The 21,339-nt window shown below is 30.8% G+C and overlaps 1 protein-coding gene across 1 annotated transcript; it reads right to left on the minus strand.

Annotated features, from left to right (window-relative positions):
• Window positions 1–10,436: 10,436 nt before the first annotated feature.
• Window positions 10,437–13,396, minus strand: LOC129616361 (uncharacterized protein K02A2.6-like). Its single transcript, XM_055531994.1, has 8 exons — window positions 13,353–13,396; window positions 12,384–12,931; window positions 12,142–12,308; window positions 11,906–12,080; window positions 11,606–11,668; window positions 11,353–11,560; window positions 10,984–11,273; window positions 10,437–10,864 (listed from the first exon to the last, which is right to left on the minus strand). Exons 1-8 carry the CDS (start codon window positions 13,394–13,396, stop codon window positions 10,437–10,439), a joined length of 1,923 nt encoding a protein of 640 aa, XP_055387969.1.
• Between the last annotated feature and the right edge of the window lie 7,943 nt (window positions 13,397–21,339).

The raw sequence follows: 21,339 nt of genomic DNA on the forward strand, positions 1-21,339 counted from the left end.
CTGTAAAGTAATTGTTTATGTGTGGCTTATAAATTTTTCTTCCGTTTTAGGAACTACATAAAATGCTTCGTCGGAATTTATGGTTTTAACGCCTTCCCTTTGTTTTCTTCTCTGTTTGTATTGCCTTTTTGACTTTTTCGAACTCCTTCTGCGAGATCTTCGTAAACCTTTTCTTCAAGTTCATTAGATTTTGAGAGTTTATTCTCTGAGTTCCCTTATAAAAATCCTTCTTCCGCTTTCGGAACTACATATATTGCTACACCCGAATCCTATAATTTTTGTACTTTCCTTACTATTCCTTTATTTTTTCTCTGTTTTAACTAGCTTTGAACTGTTGGTTGGAGATTGAGATATATTGATTATGTTGGGCTGAATGAAGATTTCTTTTTGATTCATTGTTTAGAGTTGCAATTTTACTTATATGTACTATGTATGACCATGTTCGTAGAAGTGTGTATCAGTCGTTCAACCGTTTCCATTCTACCTCAGTGATGGTATATGTATATTTTGTATAATTCAATTGAAAAGCATTCAAGTTATGACTCAATATGGTGTTATAATTTTTTGCCGGTTTAAGTTCTATAATAATGAAATAATCAGAGAAAGAAACATAAGCGAAAAATGCAAAAAATTTCAATAAGAATCACAGTCTTCCTGTAGCATGTGAAGAAAACAGCTCCATTTTTAAAAACAGCTGACAGCAAAGTGTAATGATATATTAAATTTTTTCAATCTATTTCCTTTCGTTTCAAAATTAAAAAGTCTTTAAAATTTATAAAGAATTAAAATATTAACTAACATTGATTGATCTTTCAAAGTTCTTTACACAAAAACGATCTACTTTTCGCAGTCACGATCAATAAAAAGGTATTTTGGAAAACTCGCAAGGTAAGGTATTGAAGTTTTTTTAATTAATTTTGTCTAGTACTGTCTAAAAGAGAAAAGATGTACTTTATAATTAAAATTTTAAAATAGACTGGGCTTCTTTTGAAGTGAATCTATTGAGGATGCCCTTTTCAAAAATAATTCTCAAGCCAAATACCTGTTTTGATACAAATTTGAATGATATACATACATAGTTCTTTGTAAAAAACAAAAGTTTATTTTATTCATTCATTGTTATAATAAAATAAAAAGCAAATCAACTGATTTATTAATATTATTTTTAGTAATTGTTTTTATTGCCTTCACATTAAATTTTCGCTATATACCCTTACAAACAAAACTTTATAACATTTCACAATGCTCCCTTAATCTATTATATTAATTAAACGCTTGCTCTAACATTTTTAGTAGAATTAGTAATGGTTGTATATTATGTTCTTTTTTCCAAAACTGTAAAGAATTGTATCTCCAGTGATTGTAAAAAAAATTATATCTCCAGATTTAAGCAACAAAAAAAGTATAATATCTTAAAGAGTGATAATCCAGGACAATACCACTTTTGGTTTATAACGTTTCAATTGTGAATAAAACGTAACACTATGTGTGATTTATAAGAATGTCGCCACTTGCTCTTAAATTGGCCATTTCAATTTACAAAAGTGGACATAAAACTAAGTACATACAATAATTACAGACAAATACATATGTTTGAAGACAATTAATATCATGGTAAAAAAAATCGAAAATGTACCTCCCTAATGAAAACCGTTACACATGAAACCTGCGTTTAAAAGCACGAAGAAAGTAAAAAGATTTATTTTATCTAACTATTTGATTTAAATTAAATAAACTTACTGCTAAGCTGAATTTATAATAACTTTATCCTCAATTTTCGACACCATAATGTTAGGGTTACCACTAAGGTCAAATTTATTTAACTACAAAATCGAAATTAATATAATGTATTACTAATATTACAAAATGCATTCAACAGAAAATAAGAAAAAAAAATCTGATGTGGCAGCACATAACCGAATGCAATGTGTATTGTCTAGTTAAGTGAAAATGTTACAGAATATTATAAAAATGCCTGTTAAATACTTCTTTCCAATTTTTAGGACATTAGTAAGCTTACAGATAACATACCTAGAAAAATGTAAATTTGACGAATGAAATACTCGCCAGTTAGTTTCGGTAACAACCAGAACTCAAATATCAAATTTCAAGAAATTCCATCAATTCGCTCCGTAGATATGATGAAAAATGTAAAATCGGCCCGCACATCAGTTTTCAAGCCCTAATCTTTCCCAAAAATTTATATGTTAATTGTCTTTGTACGAAGAATTTAAATATTAAATATCAATGAAATCGGTTGATTATTTCTCTTTATATACGCAAAAATGTATATTTGGCCCGTAGTAAACGTCTAGTTTACTACGGGCCAAATGTGAAACAGGTCCGCTAAAAAGTGCAGTTTCCGATATATCCCTGATATATCCCAAAAGCTGATTAATTCGTGCCATGGTCGAAATAAACTTAAATATAAAATTTCATCAAAATCGGTTCAGCCGAACTTGAGATACACGCGTGCACACACAGACCGACAGACAGGTTGCTAAAAATAGTTTACTTACACTTCCCTACTATGGAGAAGTGCATTCCCACCGAAAACTCGATATGCAAAATTTGCTGCCATCACATAACCACCTATTGTATACACAATACGGTCGGTAAATATGCATACATATGTATGTATTTGCCCAAAATTTTTTAATAACATCACAAATGGTTTTCTAATAAGTTTCTCTTAGAACTTCTCTTGAGTAAAAACATAAAAATACAAAATATGCACATTGAATTATGCATCTATAAACATCAGTAATTTCATTAAAAGTGTAAATTTTATTTTATTACTAGGTTTAACTATTTCTGTAGATAATATTAATTCTAACATACATACATGTTTTAACTGTTTTATAATTAAAATGCATATAAATCGGTTAATTCATAATTTTACGTGAGTTTTAGGAAACTTAAAATACAATTTTATTTTGATGCGCTTTGCATTTGAAAACTAAATATATGTCATGTATACTCAATCCACAATGATCATATGTTTATTTCCATATGTTATTACATACAAACATTTAGATGGTTTGTGTATATACATATACACAATTTATAAATTTGATATATTTAAACGACACCATAAACAAAAAACATGAAAATAAATTACAACGAAGTGAACAATTTAAACGCTGTTCTTATAAACAAGCACGGTTATTTTAGAAATCAACTATATATTACGTTCTAACAGTTTTTGAATGTAGCTAAACAAAACTTATATATGTACATATGTGTATGGCGGAATATTCTCGAGTTATAATATGGCAGAATTATTTTGGGTTATGATAAATAAGCAGATTGAATCGAATTAGGTATTTCAGATACAAATATTTAACGTGACTTATACTCCCTCTCAGATAGTGCTAAACACTGGTATAACAGTAACCGTTAATAAATTAGTTCTCAAGTTATTAAAAAATAAATTAGTTCTCAAGTTATATTAGCAAAAATGAATTTCTGATTTCTTGCAAATTTGAAACATTTTATTAATTTTTTCAAAACATTGTAATATTTTCAAATCCGTTATTAAAAAAGATTTAATTTTTTTATTCTAACAATAAATATCTTTGAAGAGATAATATAATTAAAGATAAAACATATTTAAAATGAAGAGATAAAAATCAAGAAGAGATTCAAATTTACTCTTTCTAAGAACTTAGCCAATTCTTTTTTTCTTTTTATTAAAGCAAAATGTATTATTTCACTCAGCTATCAAATTTCCCAATCATATCGAGAAAAAATATTAAACGAAAACGTTGAAAATCCAATCAACCCATCAGTCTTTCAAATTTTGCGTGTTTATATTCAACGGAATTCTTCGGGAGGAACAAATTTAACGAAAAAGTCAACGCCTTCAAACTAGCATAAGAGGTGAGAAAATTACTGATTACTTTTCTGGCTAATAATTAACTTTATTCACCGCCACAATACAATTTTTATTCCTTCTTTTGATATCATCAAAGTAAGCGAAACAAAAATGAATTGAATGAATACGTGAATCACATCAATTAGAATGTTTTTTTATGTTTCACAACGGACTGAAGATTCAAAGTGATAATATATAATTCACCACAAGTTTTTTTATATCACTGGCAAGATGAAAGTGGTTAATTGAAAGCAATGGTAAATGTAATCAACCGATCAACAGATAGTTTAGGATCTTTGTTATTACAAGAAAATTTAAAAATTGTAATCCTTAAAACTCTAATTTATTTTTCTAATTCATTTCAAAATGGAAATCTGTTTAAATTTAATTTACTAGGCTACTCACAAATAATTCCTAATTTATTCAAAAAAAAAAGGAAATTTAGTCAAATATTCACTTGGAAATCAAACATTTTCGAAATTTCAATTTTGAGAAATAGTCAACGATTTTTCAAAGTGGAATATTTACATACACATATGTACATACATACATAATACGTATATGTATGTGATTTGTGTAGACAATATTTTATCAATTTCAGAAAATTTTTAGAATATTAATACAGTTTAAATAATTCCTGTATATATATATTTTTCAGTACCGACAAAATATATAAATTGCCAGTAATTTAGCACAACAACTATAGAAAGGCAGAATCCGAACAGGTACATACAGTTTTATTTAATTTTTTTTCCAGTCCTTTCCTATTGGAAAGCTGTCATTTGATACTAAAGGACGATAACAATTTTTGAATTCAATCGGCACTACCATGAAAATTTATTGATTAAGCAATGTTTTTAAATATTTTTAAAAACAAAACTGTAAGAAAAACATTTTACTCTTACCCGATGTGCTGCCTTTAAAAAACTTTAAATAATTCCACTTTTTTGGAGAACTTCATTTAAAAGGACATGATTTAATCACGAAGTTTGGATTCAGGTATCTTATTAATTTAACTAATTCACAGGGCTTTTGATGATTCCGCCATTTACATTAACGGTTCTTTAGACAGATTCAATGTTGCATCTATGCTGATTCGTGTAAATTTTAGTCGAGGTCCCCTTTCTTAAATAATTTCACTCTCAACCGAAGTTGAGCTTTTACTCACACAACTGGTGCTCTGTAATCTCATCGTTATGTAATATATTATAATTAAAAATCCACTTCCCAAATTCCCTTTATACTTTAGAAAACCTAAGATTTTTCATTTTATATTAATATACATTCATTGTAATTTAATCCATATTACAATTTATACAAACTTAAATGGCATTGCACTGTAATTTGAAATGAAAAAACCTACAGCAGCATGTCGTGTATTTAAAGAATATTCAGTTAGAGTATTATAAAGCGATTTGTGAACATTTTTCAAGATCACGAACTATCTATACAAAGATAATTCACCAATAAATAATTTTTGCTGTACGTTAAATAAAGAAAACTATCAAGAAATTAAGGCGGGGAACACCAAACGCTGAGTGAAAAATATGTTAAAATTTGATCCTAATATTAAAGAAAATAGTTTTCTTTCATCAGAGAGTTTTACCGCCTTGTAATTAAGTTGCAATTGGCCGACACTTAAAAGATTTTTCACCGATCTTATTACCTTTATTATTGCTCTACAGTAACTTATAGGGATAAAATAAATGAATTTTAATTTTATAAAAATATTTTCAAAATATTCTGTGAATAATATGATATTTAAATACATGTATATGTATGTATATCTAGACATATATGAAATAAGTTAGTGTCTTAGAATTAAACACGATTATTGAACTAATTTCCAATCATTGGTGAAAAAAAATCATAACAAAAATTGATATTTTACGCTTTACGGCCTTGTTCGAAGTTTAATGATAAATTAATTATTAATTCAAACACGTATTATCATTTACGTACCTGAATATGATTTAAAATTTCGACTTTTTAAAACCAATCTCTTCAATTAAATTTGAGATTTTGCAATCAAATTTGGAAATTAAATTACAACGAGAATATATGTCAACTTTGTTATACCCGTTCGAACAAATGGCTATTTCGAACAAAATTGACGTGTGAAAAAGATTACATTAAATTTTCCAGAAAATTGTCAATATTTAAATATCGGTTGATTTTTTAAAAAACTTAATAACCTTTTAATTTTTATTGAGATATTAATTTGTTTTGAAGGTAATTTCTGAATTAACAAGAAAGCTGTTAGAGAATTTTGAATAGAAATTGAAATCCAGGTTGAACCAATTTTAATTCATATTATTTGTTTAAAATAATATATACATATTATTTTAAACAAATAATATATACATATTGTATATATTATTGAAGTGGTTATGGCGCCGATCCTTTAACCAAAGGGTCTCGGGTTCAAACCCCGGTCAGGTCACTATTAAAAATTATATTCAATATTAAGCTATATTCAATATATAATACTTATAAAAAAATAACAAATTAGTATACAAGTTATTTTCATATATGTATTTATACTCGATATTAAAACTAATAAAAATAAACAGTAAATAATATTAATAATCTTAAATATTTAATATAAAAAAAACTACGGCAGGCTAGTCACCTACCTAGATAAAACTCTATGACGCAATGAAACTGAGGCATGACAATCTATGATATCATGCACTAGCCTTATGCGCCTCCTAGGAGTGAAAAAGGAAAAAAAAATTGCTTTCATTTTACTCAAATTCAAATTTAAAAACAAACAGTAGTCCATTAAAGAAAGGAATTGTAAACGATATCATTAGTAGAAAACTTTCAAAATCCCATTTCATTAGTATTTCGTTTTCGAGACATGCCAAATAGCCAATTTCACTTTCCTCATTTTATTTCACGCTTCAAAATTTTGAATAGATAACTTTTTCCGCACTAAAAAACTGAACCTTATTAAAAGATACTTTTTAGCACTTTTCCAAAAAATTTTTGAAAATTAGTTTAAACAACTTCTTTTTAGCTACAACTTCTTTTTAAAAAGCAGTGTTTTCATTCGCTGAAGGGAAAAGTTCTACATTGGCTTAACCCAACCTTATTCTAAATAATACGGAGATTGATGTGGTCTACATCGACTTTAACAAGGTCTTCGATGTTTTACCCGATGACGTTATTATTTTGAAGTTGAAATTATTGGGATTTCCTGATAATTTTGAAAATTGAATTGATTCCTACCTTTCTTTAGTATATACAGAATTTTTTTTGGATCGCCAGTGTCGTCGCGCTTTTAGGCAAATGACCTGAGGTTCCCCGAGGTCATTTGAGGACACTCCGTTTCATCATCGCTGTTAACGATGTTGCATCTGTTTCCAATTCCCGTGAGGTGTAAATTTATGGTGATGATGTGAAAATTTTAAAAAAGACGCGTTTTGTGAGTGATTACTACTAACATTTGCTAATCACTATAACTATGGGATTGACAAAGCGGATTCAATATTGGGTTTTATTAAACGCTGGTCAAAGAGTTTAATGATTCTCAAAATTTGAGGCAAAATTAAGTAGCAGACGTTATGTTACGGATGTGATGTTCATCTTTCGACGTATGAAAGCTGACATAGTTTTTTCGACATCTTTAATTGAATGATCGTTTACACTAATGTTAAATCTCGTTCTCCTGATATTTTAAATATAATGGTTGAATTGAAAATTTGGGATAGCTTGTATTTTCGAATATATGAGGTGTTAAAAATTCATATTTTACAAATATCGAGAAGCGACATCTTGAGAGGTCAAGTTAGAAAAAAAATTTCATCAAGTAAGGCGAACTGTTTATTAGTATGTAAAACATGTTAAAATTTCAGACTCGTACAGCTTGTCGTCTAGAAGGAAAGCGAAGAAGTTGTTTATTTAAACAGCCATTTTGTTTTTGTAAAAGTCCACAAACACAACAAAACAAAACAACGTATTACTTGTTTTCAAAATATTTTTTTTAGAACTTTTAAAATCTTTTCTTCAATATTTCTGCTCAAGCAATGAAGTTAAACAAAGAATAAGAATTGTAATATATAAAAAAATTAATTTAAAACAAATTGAATTTTTTAATTTTAAAATATTGAAAAAAAATAATATGAAATTAAGAGTTTATTCTATTAAGATAGATAATTATATACGCAATTAAAAGTTTAATCTATTGAAAATCAGGAAAAAAAGTGGAAGCAGTTTGATATATGTATGTTATAACAATTTGGTTCATAGACGATGCCACTTTTTCATGGATTTTGCCACCCGATAAGAACCCAAAACTTTTGATTTGAATTTTAACGTTTATCAAGTTTATAAAGTATTCCGTTAAGAGTTGAAAGTTTTGCGATTTTCTTTTGGATTTTCAATACATTTTCTTCGACTGCATTTTCCAACCACGTGTTCCAGCCTACTTCTTTAACAGCTTCGTCATGCAATAAGTATGGAATTTGAGAGTCGCAATTAATCGTCATTTGTAATTCCATTAAAATTTGAAATGGCTAAAATATTGTACTACGGGCGTACTAGCCTTTGATTATAGACTTTATAGGTTTTTTTTCTATTGGGCCAACATGGTCCCATGGTCAAAGTGTTCTCTCCCAATGGAGCACTTTCCTTATTTGTTATAGGAAAAAATCATTGTTTCTTCCTAGCTTTCTCCTTCCAAATTATTACACTCTATGCTACTCACAACGATATTTTTAGCCTGTATATTTAAATTCGATACCTATCTATGTAATACGCGGATTTTCAGCAATAAATGCCTACTTCAACTCAACCCTAGCAAGACGACCCTCTTCACTAGGAGAACTAGGTGTTCTTCACTAGGAGAAGAATCCTTGAGCGTCTGCACACTATACAGGTGTGCGGAGATACCCAAGAGTGAAATACCTTGGCGTGGGGCTATGACATATCCAACCGCGGCAATGGAGGTGATTTTGGGACCAACCCCACTGCATCTCGTTGCCGAGTCAGGGGCGAAGGCGGCCGTTCTAATATTAGGGAAGAATGGGATGGAAGGCTTTGCTCCTCGCATTTCTCAGGAATGATATGGTTAGAAGATATAGCTTCGAGAAAAACTTCAACTCATTGCTGAGCGACAGAAGGAACTGGAAGGAAGATTTTGCGGGCTACCCGGTCGGGTCATATACCATTGTGTGGCATACGGAAAGATCAAAGATCTGTGAGAGAACGTGAGAGGGTGTGTGCGGGCGTTTCTGGGCCAAGAATCTAATTCTTCGAACCCATGGAGACATATTCCAGCGTCTTTCAGCCGGAGGTGCATGTCATGGACATATGTGTGCAGTTCAACCTTAAGAGACGATACCGTAGATAAGAAATATTGATCATATCAGATAGTCAGGCTGCTATCATAACGCTGAGCTCTTTCTCAATATCCTCTGAGGTAGTATGGAACTGTCTTGGGAATTTAAACGAATTGGGTAAGTGCAATCGAGTCACACTGTACTGGGTGCCTGGACATGTGGGCGTACAAACAAACGAGACGACGGACGCGTTGTCGAGAACTACGTGTTCACACCGCTGAATTGTGGTCTACCGGCCTTTCAAAGTTGCTCGAATTCATCAGGAGGGAAGATCCCGAGGAGGTGATGTAGGGCTTTGGCCCGCACCTAGTTAGGGTACACAAAAGATCTATATTCTCTGACCATGCGCTTTACAGTACTCACGGAATTGGTTAGAAATAAATGCTCCCCCACGATCCGTAAAAATTCCTCGAATTATTCTGAATCGTATTCTTCATCTATATCACTTTCATTTTGTATCCAAAATTTAATTTTGTCTGCGCTACATTCAGTTTTATGGGGCCCTTTTTGATCACTTTCCTTTTCAACGGTGTATCGATCAAAACCTTTATATGCTATTACGCGATAAGGACATTTTGCCTAAAAACTTTTGTCGTATTTTTAAACCAACACCAAATTGTGATTGCTCGATTGCCACCAATTCGCCAACCTTATATTTTGTAGCTACCTTTCTATTTAGATCAAAATCCTTTTATTTTCAGCTTGTATTTTTGCTATATCCTTCTTTGCCTGTTCTCTTAGTTCAATTCTGTCGTTTTGAAATTGTTCAACCCAAGCTTCTTTAACTAACTAGATAATATTCATATCTTGTTGCGTTTTCATTTTGGTTCCAAACATTAATTCAAATGGCGTCGTCTGTATGGCCCGATGAAATGAGTTATTCAAGATTCTTTGAACATCGGTTACGCGGCTATACCATTTTTCTGGTTTTTTTAATGATAACTTGGTTAACACTGCGATTGTTGTTGTATGCTGTCGCTCTACCTGACCATTACCTCTTGGTACCCCTGTTGAAATAAAGTGAAGATTAGTACCATGCGCTTTACAGTACTCACGGAATTGGTTAGAAATAAATGCTCCCCCACGATCCGTAATAATTCGTGACGGGTAACCGAAAATGTTTGAAATGATTTCACATTTCTTGATTGTTTCATCTGCATTCATACTTTTTGTAGGAAATAACCAGCAGAATTTTGAAAAACCACCAACAACGGCTAGAATCTGTATCCCTTCTTAGTGGCGCTCATCGAACCAAAGAGATCGATATGAAAAGTTTCCAATGGTTTATCGCCCATCGGAATAGGGTTAAGTAAACATTCTGGTTTTCCATTTTTTCTTTCAGCTAGGATGCAATGAATACAGTTGGCTAAACAGGAATCGATTCTTGTCTTTAAATCAGGTAAGTAAAATTCTTCTTCAATTTTCTTTTTCATTTTAGCATGGTGAAAATGACCATTTTCGTGAACAGTAGCAACTAGTAAGTTTTTCATGCCGTCCGGTACAACATATAATAATTTTCCATTTACAGTTTTGCACAGAATATCGTGGTGTATGCTAAAATCTTTGTATGGACCATTTTTCAAAACTTCAACAATGGTATTTAATTTTTCATCTTTCTTTTGGGCTTCCTGTTTACTATGGTCTTGTTAACTTGAACACAAAAAGATACTGGGTTTCTGCTGAGTGCGTCTACATATCTAATTTTTGAGCCTTCTCGGTGTTCCACATCGAACTAAAACTCTTCTAGTAATAGGGACCAACGTTCAATTCTGGTAGCAAGATCTTTTTTCTTTAAAGTCATCATAAATGCTTTGCAGTCTGTAACGAGCTTAAAGTGTTTGCCAAGTAAATACGTTCTAAATTTCTTTACAGCTTCTATTACAGCCAAAACTTCAAGTTCATAGCTGCACCATTTCTGTTGCGCTTCTGTTGTCTTTCTACTTGCATAATGAACAGGATGCAATTCGCCATCATCAGGGTCACGTTGCAATAGAACAGCTGCTATTCCGTGCTTACTCGCATCGGTGTGAAGTTCGGTGTAATCATCATAACTAAAAATTTTTAAAAATTGTTGAAACAGTTAGTAAGTTTTTTAAATTTTCGAATGCTTCTTTTTCATTTGTTTCAAACTTAAATTTAACATCTTTTTTCAACATATCGCTTAAAGGTTTTGCGATTTTTGAGTATTGTGGAATGAATTTTCTTAAATAACTTGTCAATCCCAGAAAGCTTTGCAGTTGTTTTGTCGTTGTTGACTCAGGAAAGTTTCGCACAGCTCTGGTTTTTGAAGTTGATGGTGATACAGTCCCGTGTTTTATAATGTGACCAAGATATTCAACTTGGGATTGAAGAAATTGACATTTTTTTCATTTTACTTTTAAACCATTCTGGGATGCAACATCTAATACCATTCTCAAACGGTCAATAGATTCATTTACTGAGTTTGCTGGAATGATAAGATCGTCAATATAAGTTATTACAATATTTTTGATAATTAAATCTTTAAAAACAAAATTGACAAATCTTTGAAACGCGCTAGGGGAATTGCATAATCCAAATGGGACTCGTAAAAATTTATATTGTCCCCGTTGTGTGACAAATGCAGTGTACTTTCTACTATTGTTTTCTAATGTCACGTGGAAGAAACCGTTCTCCAAATCTAGCGTCGTGAAAATCTTAGCACCTTGAAGCTTGTCTATCTGATCGTCTATTACTGGCAGAGCATAATGATGCATGCGAATTCTTTTATTTACTGCCCTAAAATCCACACAGAGTCGATGTGTACCGTATTTTTTCTTTACTAGAACCACAGGACTAGCATGATCAGAAGAACTTTCAACAATGATACCAGTCTTCATCTATTCATTAATTTGTTCATCAATAATTTTTTGTTCTACTTTGTCTTGGAGATTGATGTACAGGTTTATTATCAAGCGGAATAATATTCATTTGGATTGGTGATTCTTTCAACATTCTAGGTGAGTAATTTTCGATCATAGTAATTATTTTAGTAACAATTTCTTTTTTCAGATTGCTTAATCCGGGAAGGTCAGCGTAATCAGGTTCAGTATTAATTTTTATATCTGCTAGAAAGCATTTTAAATTTTCTTCTTTTTTAGATTCCGTTCTAAGTGCATTTTTCTTTTTAACTGATATGGCACCTCCATCAATATTTACTATAGCTTGACGCAATAAATTCATTCCTAATATGATAGGCATCTTCATGCAGTTATCATCGACTATGTGAACAACTACGTCAACGTAAATATCTTGATTTATTTCCAAATCAAGCTTGCAATATCCTTTAGAAACAACAGTAGCTCCTAAACCGGATATAGAAAGGGAGGTGTTTCTAAAACTAGATAAAGGAATAATTAACTTTAAACAAGAATTTTTTATTAAACAAATATCACTGCCAGTATCAATCAAACTTTCAAACAAAACACCATTTGCTTTTACGTAAATACAGGTATTGTTTACTGTTGCAATTTGGGTACTTATACTTATTTGCTTTCTATTAGGACAATTTGATTTTTTGTGCCCGAACTGGTTGCATTCAAAGCATTTAGGGCCGCGTTCCTTTTCTGGACAGGTATCAAATTCATGTAAAGACGAGCCACAATTACAACAGTATTTTATCGGTCTGCTGGTACGGTTTCTAACAACATCTGTTTTCTTGACTTCAACATGTTTAAAATTTCCGTGCTTGCTGACATCATTTTTGATTTTTTGATATGTATTTTTTGATATGAATTTGAGAGTCGTAATTAATCGTCATTTGTAATTCCGTTAAAATTTGAAATGGCTAAAATAGTGTACTACGGGTGTACTAACCTTTGATTATAGACTTTATAGATTTTTTTTCTATTGGGCCAACATGGTCCCGTGGTCAAAGTGTTCCCTCAAATTATTACACTCTATGCTACTCACAACGATATTTTTAGCTTGTATATTTAAATTCGATACCTATCTATGTAATACGCAGATTTTCAGCAATAAATGCCTACTTCAACTCAACCCTAGCAAGACGGCCCCCTTCATTAGGAGAACTAGGTGCTCTTCACTAGGAGAAGAATCCTTGAGCGTCTGCACACTATACAGGTGTGCGGAGATACCGAAGAGTGAAATACCTTGGCGTGGTATTTGAATCTGGAACATTTGCAGAGACTTGCATGGGTCTGCATTACTGGGGCTATGACATATCCAACCGCGGCAATGGAGGTGATTTTGGGACCAACCCCACTGCATCTCGTTGCCGAGTCAGGGCCAGGCTTTGCTCCTCGTATTTCTCAGGAATGATATGGTTAGAAGATATAGCTTCGAGAAAAACTTCAACTCATTGCTGAGCGACAGAAGGAACTGGAAGGAAGATTTTGCGGGCTGCCCGGTCGGGTCATATGCCATTGTGTGGCATATGGAAAGATCAAAGATCTGTGAGAGAACGTGAGAGTGTGTGTGCGGGCGTTTCTGGGCCAAGAATCTAATTCTTCGAACCCATGGAGACATATTCCATCTTATCCGTCTTTCAGCCGGAGGTGCATGTCATGGACATATGTGTGCAGATCAACCTTAAGAGACGATACCGTAGATAAGAAATATTGATCATGTCAGATAGTCAGGCTGCTATCATACCGCTGAGCTCTTTCTCAATATCCTCTGAGGTAGTATGGAACTGTCTTGGGAATTAAAACGAATTGGGTAAGTGCAATCGAGTCACACTGTACTGGGTGCCTGGACATGTGGGCGTACAAACAAACGAGGCGACGGACGCGTTGTCGAGAACTACGTTTTCACACCGCTGAATTGTGGTCTACCGGCCTTTCAAAGTTGCTCGAATTCATCAGGAGGGAAGATCCCGAGGAGGTGATGTAGGGCTTTGGCCCGCACCTAGTTAGGGTACACAAAAGATCTATATTCTCTGATCGCGGTGCACTGTTACCCCTTCTTTACAATTACAATCTACAAAAGCAGCTTGAGGACGCTCAATTGCGGGAAAACCAAGATGAAGAAGATTGATATAAAATAATGGCAAGCCAAGCAAATAATACAAAGTAAACGAAGAACTAAAATTCATCAAATCCTGAAGGAATACAACAAAAAAGGAGAATATGGCGAAAAATTAGATGGCACACAAGTAACTTAAAAACGAATAAACCTAATAAAAGATGAAGTGAAAGAAATTGTTTCACTATAAGGTCAACAATCAACAACAGCATATAAGTTTAGTTAGAGCACGAAGAACTGTAAACCAATGAAGACGAAATGCTACGAATGCAATAGCTTCAAGAACACTGTTATTGTTATATGCCAACACAAACATTTAAACGACGTGAAAAAGGATCACTGTATTTACCACCTAAAGAAGAGACTTGATGCAAAATTCGAATACGAACCAACAAAATCATCTTACAACTTAGCGAAAATATAATATTTTTGAGCAACTTCAACGGAAGCATCATATGCAACAATTGAATAAACCTTTTAGAAGTAAGTTTTCTACTAGGGTATTGGAACGAATAGCTACAAATAAAGGATAAACTGTTCAGTAACAAAGAAGCTAAGATGTCACAAATCTTGCGACTAATTTTGTGACCGAACATTACTAAGAAGGGAATCAAACTCAACTTAAGATACCTACACCATCAACATCTTACAAGTGACAGGAAATTGCAAAAACTCTTCGCGACTTGAGAAGGCTTTATTATATGAAGAAAACCATCGGTTGGACGATTATCGTTATTATACTGTTGGTTATTTTATTCAGGAATCATCGCACGAAATGGGTCTTGCCTTCAAAAGATCATGGAAATAACACAGTCTAATTTGAATTACAACCCTGCACTTAAAAAGTCACCTGCGTGGAGACACAAGCTCAAGTTAATTCTCATAAAGCATTGCACGCGTATCTGCTTTATAATTTTTTTAAGTAAATTTCCCACATTTCCAAATTCTAAATGTACTTATTTTGTAAAATCAAATATTTTACAATAGAAAATAACCACGCTAAGATAAAACTTATTATAAATAATTTGGAAATATTATTGCAAATCAGTGTCAAGCCCTTGTCGGTTAAATTAGAAAATAAAACTATTTTTTAATCTTATATAATTCGATCTCTTTATTTTGTATGTACATATGTACTTAAAATTTTATTTCTTATCATTCGAACAAAAAATCCTAAAATTTTCAATTCCAATACACACGAGTACATACGTACACGCATATATTTCTATAAAATTAATATTTTGTTCATGTCTAAACCTTTCCTTTATTTTAAAAATTTATTTCTATATGCTTACTCACATAATTCTATAATTATATGTTTAAAATTTATTTCTATATGTTTACTCACATAATTCTAAACTAATAGTTTTAAGCTTTATTTAATTAGAATATACCGTTAGCTTTTTGCGTTCATAGAAATTTGAAAAAGCTAACGGTTTCGAAAATATAAGGCATCAAAAATTTAAATTTTACAAATTTCACGAGGCGATAACTCGAGAGTGGGCGGAGATGAAAAAAAATTTCATAATTATTTTTAAGAGCTTCTTTTATTTTTAGTTCTATCTTATAAAATACTAGTCGTGTGTGCTTGCATTGCAAGCCTTGCAAGTATTATGCCTGTAGTTTTGAAATTGTGTTCCATTCTGTGTGTGATATATTTTGAGTTTACTTTTTTCTCCTTCAAAAACACTGCCGTAATATACATATAAATATGTTTTTTCCCTAATATTTTATAAGATAAAACTTAAAATAAGGAAAGCTCTTAAAACTAATATCTTACAAATGACAGGAAATTGCAAAAACTCTTCGCGACTTGAGAAGGCTTTATTATATGAAGAAAACCATCGGTTGGACGATTATCGTTATTATACTGTTGGTTATTTTATTCAGGAATCATCGCACGAAATGGGTCTTGCCTTCAAAAGATCATGGAAATAACACAGTCTAATTTGAATTACAACCCTGCACTTAAAAAGTCACCTGCGTGGAGACACAAGCTCAAGTTAATTCTCATAAAGCATTGCACGCGTATCTGCTTTATAATTTTTTTAAGTAAATTTCCCACATTTCCAAATTCTAAATGTACTTATTTTGTAAAATCAAATATTTTACAATAGAAAATAACCACGCTAAGATAAAACTTATTATAAATAATTTGGAAATATTATTGCAAATCAGTGTCAAGCCCTTGTCGGTTAAATTAGAAAATAAAACTATTTTTTAATCTTATATAATTCGATCTCTTTATTTTGTATGTACATATGTACTTAAAATTTTATTTCTTATCATTCGAACAAAAAATTCTAAAATTTTCAATTCCAATACATACGAGTACATACGTACACGCATATATTTCTATAAAATTAATATTTTGTTCATGTCTAAACCTTTCCTTTATTTTAAAAATTTATTTCTATATGCTTACTCACATAATTCTATAATTATATGTTTAAAATTTATTTCTATATGTTTACTCACATAATTCTAAACTAATAGTTTTAAGCTTTATTTAATTAGAATATACCGTTAGCTTTTTGCGTTCATAGAAATTTGAAAAAGCTAACGGTTTCGAAAATATAAGGCATCAAAAATTTAAATTTTACAAATTTCACGAGGCGATAACTCGAGAGTGGGCGGAGATGGAAAAAAATTTTCTTCCATAGAAATGAACTATTTGTTAGTGCCTAAAAGCTACTAAAATTTCAGGCTCCCACAACATGGGGTCTAGAAGAAAAACGACATCAAAAATTTGAAAAAAACGGATTTTAGATATCGGTAAATTTTAACCGCCATTTTGTTTTTTTAAAGTTCAAGTGCAGTATGCCGTGATAGAAGAAGTAACCCACTGCTTTTCTGCGTTTGCAAAATTTGAAAAATGCATATGGTTCTACTACAGTAAGTAGCTAAAAATGGCACTAACGTAAATAAATATCAGCTTTTATCAAAGACATCAGATGTTTTGTGGCATCTGAATATTAATGCTTCATTTGTTATTGTTTTGAACATTATGTTTCATCAGCAAGCCTTAAAAAAATATACATACAGAATATATGTACGTACTATGTTCTTAAAATTTTATTTTTTTGGTTCCAAGTGAAAAACTGTAAAATGCTAAATTTTAATACATTCATATGTACATACATATATTTGAATACAATTATTATTTTGTTTTTGCCTAAACCTTTTCTTTATTTGAAAAATTTTATTCTATATGTTAACCCACTGTTTTATAAAAAAAGGTATATATGTGGGATTTAGGAATTTTGATTGTACAAAAATAAAAATAATTAATTTATAGTAGAATGTTTAATATATATATTTTATATTTTACAATATTATTTATAGATAATGCTATTATTAGCTATATTAATTATTCTTTACTTTAACTTTATAAAAAAAAAATTAAACAAAATTAAAGTTAATATTGATTCGCTGACGACAATAAAAAATGAAATTGATGTGTTTTGCTCCACGTCCACGTTCAGAAAGAAAGAAGCAAAATCATTTCTTCTTTTAATAATTTTCTTTCTTTATAAAAATCTCTATACATATTCTAACTGTTTCAAAATTAATGGAGAGCCAATTCTATATGATGAACAAAGACTCCAAATTTAATTTCTAATTGTTTGTATAGAAAACAAGAGAGTTATCAAAATAATAAGACAAAAAATATGAAATGCAATAAGTATAATGAAATGAAAAAAGTGTATGGTGAATTAAAAACAGGGTGTGTCAGTTTTTAGCGCCCACATACGTTCATAATTATGTATATTTGTGCTTAAAATTTTATTTCTAATTTTTTGATCGAAAAATTTTAAAATGTTCAGTTCTAATATATTTATGTACATACATATATTTGAATAAAAATATTATTTTATTTATAGCTAAACCTTTTCTTTACTTGAATAATTTATTTCTGTATGTTACCCCCATGATTTAATAATTATGTCTTTCTATATGCCAAAAAAAACAGTTTTGAATATTACTCAATTCATACAGAAAGCTTAAAAAAATTAGTTAGGAAGCTTTAAAAAAATAACATACCTATTTATGTACTTAAAATTTTTGTTAATTTTTCCAAACTATTATAACATAATTTTTTTGGAAATTTTCTTTAAACTTTTATATTAATATTTATCTATTATATATTGAAAAAAGTAAAACAAAAAATTTAAACAAAATAAAAAAAAAATTTAAAATAATCCAAAAAAGAAAATTTTACAATATCCAGGTATAGCCTGATAATCTTCGGGTTATCACACAACCACGTTAGCCACCACGCTACGCAATACCTTGAATTGGCTTTTATAATTCTTTATTTTATTCATATTTCGTGTAACTTTTTAAAAGCCATCCTATTTTACATTATATATATAACATAGCTACTTCTCAGGTGTCAAAAAGTGCGGGTACTTCTATAAGGGCTAGAGGCATGGACAAAACATAGTTAATACAATCTACACTGTTTTTTAGTAAGTATGTAGGTACGCATTTAGTCATGTATTCTTTTCGCGATCTGCTGCAAAATGTATTAGTAAGCAAAATATAAGTGTACATTAAATTTCTTGACAATGACTATATTTTTAGGACAAAATTTAATAACGAAATATTATTCTATTACATTAAACTTTTACAAATATTTTCAAAAAAATTTTTAGAACGGAAACTAGCTGATATTGATTTGCAAGGGTAAAGCTTTTTTAATTTCATTTTAAATAAGAACAAAAAAAAAGTAAAATTATCAATAAAAAAAAAATTAATCTGACAAAACGCATTTTACAGGGTTAGAACCTGAGACTTTTTGCATAAAAATCATATGCTTTCGCATTACCTTATATCGTTTTATTCGCATGTATTATATCGTATACGCGTTTTATTCGCATGTATTATTAAATCAAAATACATATGTGCATGGATGTTAGTAGCGAATTATTTTATGCGGACACAGTATTTCATCGCTTAAAGTTCTATTGTCAAAGGTATTTTCCAATTTGATGCGACATAATTCAAAGCGAGATTCTAAAATAAATTACTCAAAAGATATTAGATTTCAAACTAATTATTTTATTAATTATGTGCTTTTTCATAATTATTTTTAAGAGCTTCTTTTATTTTTAGTTCTATCTTATAAAATACTAGTCGTGTGTGCTTGCATTGCAAGCCTTGCAAGTATTATGCCTGTAGTTTTGAAATTGTGTTCCATTCTGTGTGTGATATATTTTGAGTTTACTTTTTTCTCCTTCAAAAACACTGCCGTAATATACATATAAATATGTTTTTTCCCTAATATTTTATAAGATAAAACTTAAAATAAGGAAAGCTCTTAAAACTAATAACGAAAAAGTACGTAATTAAACAAATAATTAGTTCGTTTGAGATCTAATATCTTTTAGTAATTTATTTTAGAACCTCGCTTTGAGTTATGTCGCATAAAATCGTAAAATACCTTTGACAATAAGCACTTTAAGCGATAAATTACTCTATACGCATGAAATAACTTGCTACTAAAATTCATCCATGTATGTATTTGCAGTTTATAATACATGCGAGTAAAACGCGTGACTGTAGAATGAGTTAACACCAATACTAACGTATATAGGGTAATACGTAGAGCATAGGATTTCTATGCAAAAAGTCCCAGGTTCGAACCCTGAAAAATACGATTTGCCAGATGAACTTTTTTTTATTAATAATTTTATTTTTTTTAAAATGAAATTAAAAAAGCTTCACCTTTACAAATCAATATCATCGAATTTCCGTTCCAAATATTTTTTTGTAAATACCCTACTTGTAAAAAGTTTAATGCAATAGAATAACATTTTCTTACAAAATTTTACCCTAATAATATATTGTCAAGAAGTTTAATGTAAACTTATGTTTTGCTTTCTAATACAAAATGCAACAGATCGCGAAAAAAATTCATAACTAAATGCGTACGTACATAGTTATTATAAAACAATGTAGATTTTATTAAAACATTACAATTTTCTTAAGAAAGAGATTACTTTTTGTTATAACTCACCCTTCCAAATATGAATTTACTTATAATATTTATACCACCAAAAGTAAATAAAAAATTACCCCTGCAGGATGTAATACCATTTTGTAAAAAACGGTTACAAAGAATCTTGAGAGGGGGTGAAGGGGGAGGGCGAGTGGAATTCTTGCTTATTCTGGGACCCTGGAGGCAAAACTCTACCTAATGCCTTTTGTCCCATGTCTCTAGTCCTTCTAGAAGTACCCGTACTTTTTGGTACCTGAGAAGTAGCTATATATATAATGTAAAATAGGATGGTTTTTTAAGAGTTATACGAAATATGAATAAAATATAGAATTATAAAGGGAAATTCAAGGTACTGCGTAGCCTGGTGGGTAGTGTGGTAGTCTCATAACCAGAAGGTTATTAGATCGATGATTGCCTGGGATGTTGTTGAATTTTTCTTTTTTTGGATTATTTAAAAAATTTTTTTTTCTTTTTAAAGTTTTTGTTTTATTTTTTTACCGACCGTATTGTGTAAACAATAGGTAGGTTATGTGATGGCAACAAATTTTGCATATCGAGTTTTCGGTGGGAATGCACTTCCCCATAGTAGGGAAGTGTAAGTAAACTATTTTTAGCAACATGTCGGTCCGTCGGTCTTTCGGTCTGTCGGTCTGTGTGTGCACGCGTGTATCTCAAGTTCTGCTAAACCGATTTTGATGAGATTTTATATGTAAGTTTATTTCCACCATGGCACGGATTGATCAACTTTTGGGATATATCAGGCCTCGGGAACTGCACCTTTTAGCGGGTCTGTTTTACATTTTTGAACATTTTGAAGAAAGTATTCAACTGATTTACTTGAAATTTTATATATGAGCTCAGCTCGACTGTTCGCGAAAATTGCTAACTTTTGGAAGATATCTGGCATCAGCAACTGGACGTTTACTACTGGCCAAATATACATTTTTGCGCATATAAAGGGAAATAATTGACCGATTTCATTGAAATTTAATATTTGAATTCCTCGTATTAAAATAATAAACATATAAATTTTTTGGAAAGATCAGTGCTCGAAAACTGATTTGCTGGACGATTTTACATTTTTCACCATTTTGAAGAAAATATTCAAC

Source organism: Condylostylus longicornis, unplaced genomic scaffold, assembly GCF_029603195.1.
Source record: "Condylostylus longicornis isolate FDR11 unplaced genomic scaffold, ASM2960319v2 ptg000187l, whole genome shotgun sequence".
In the NCBI taxonomy this organism is placed as follows: Eukaryota; Metazoa; Arthropoda; class Insecta; order Diptera; family Dolichopodidae; genus Condylostylus; species Condylostylus longicornis.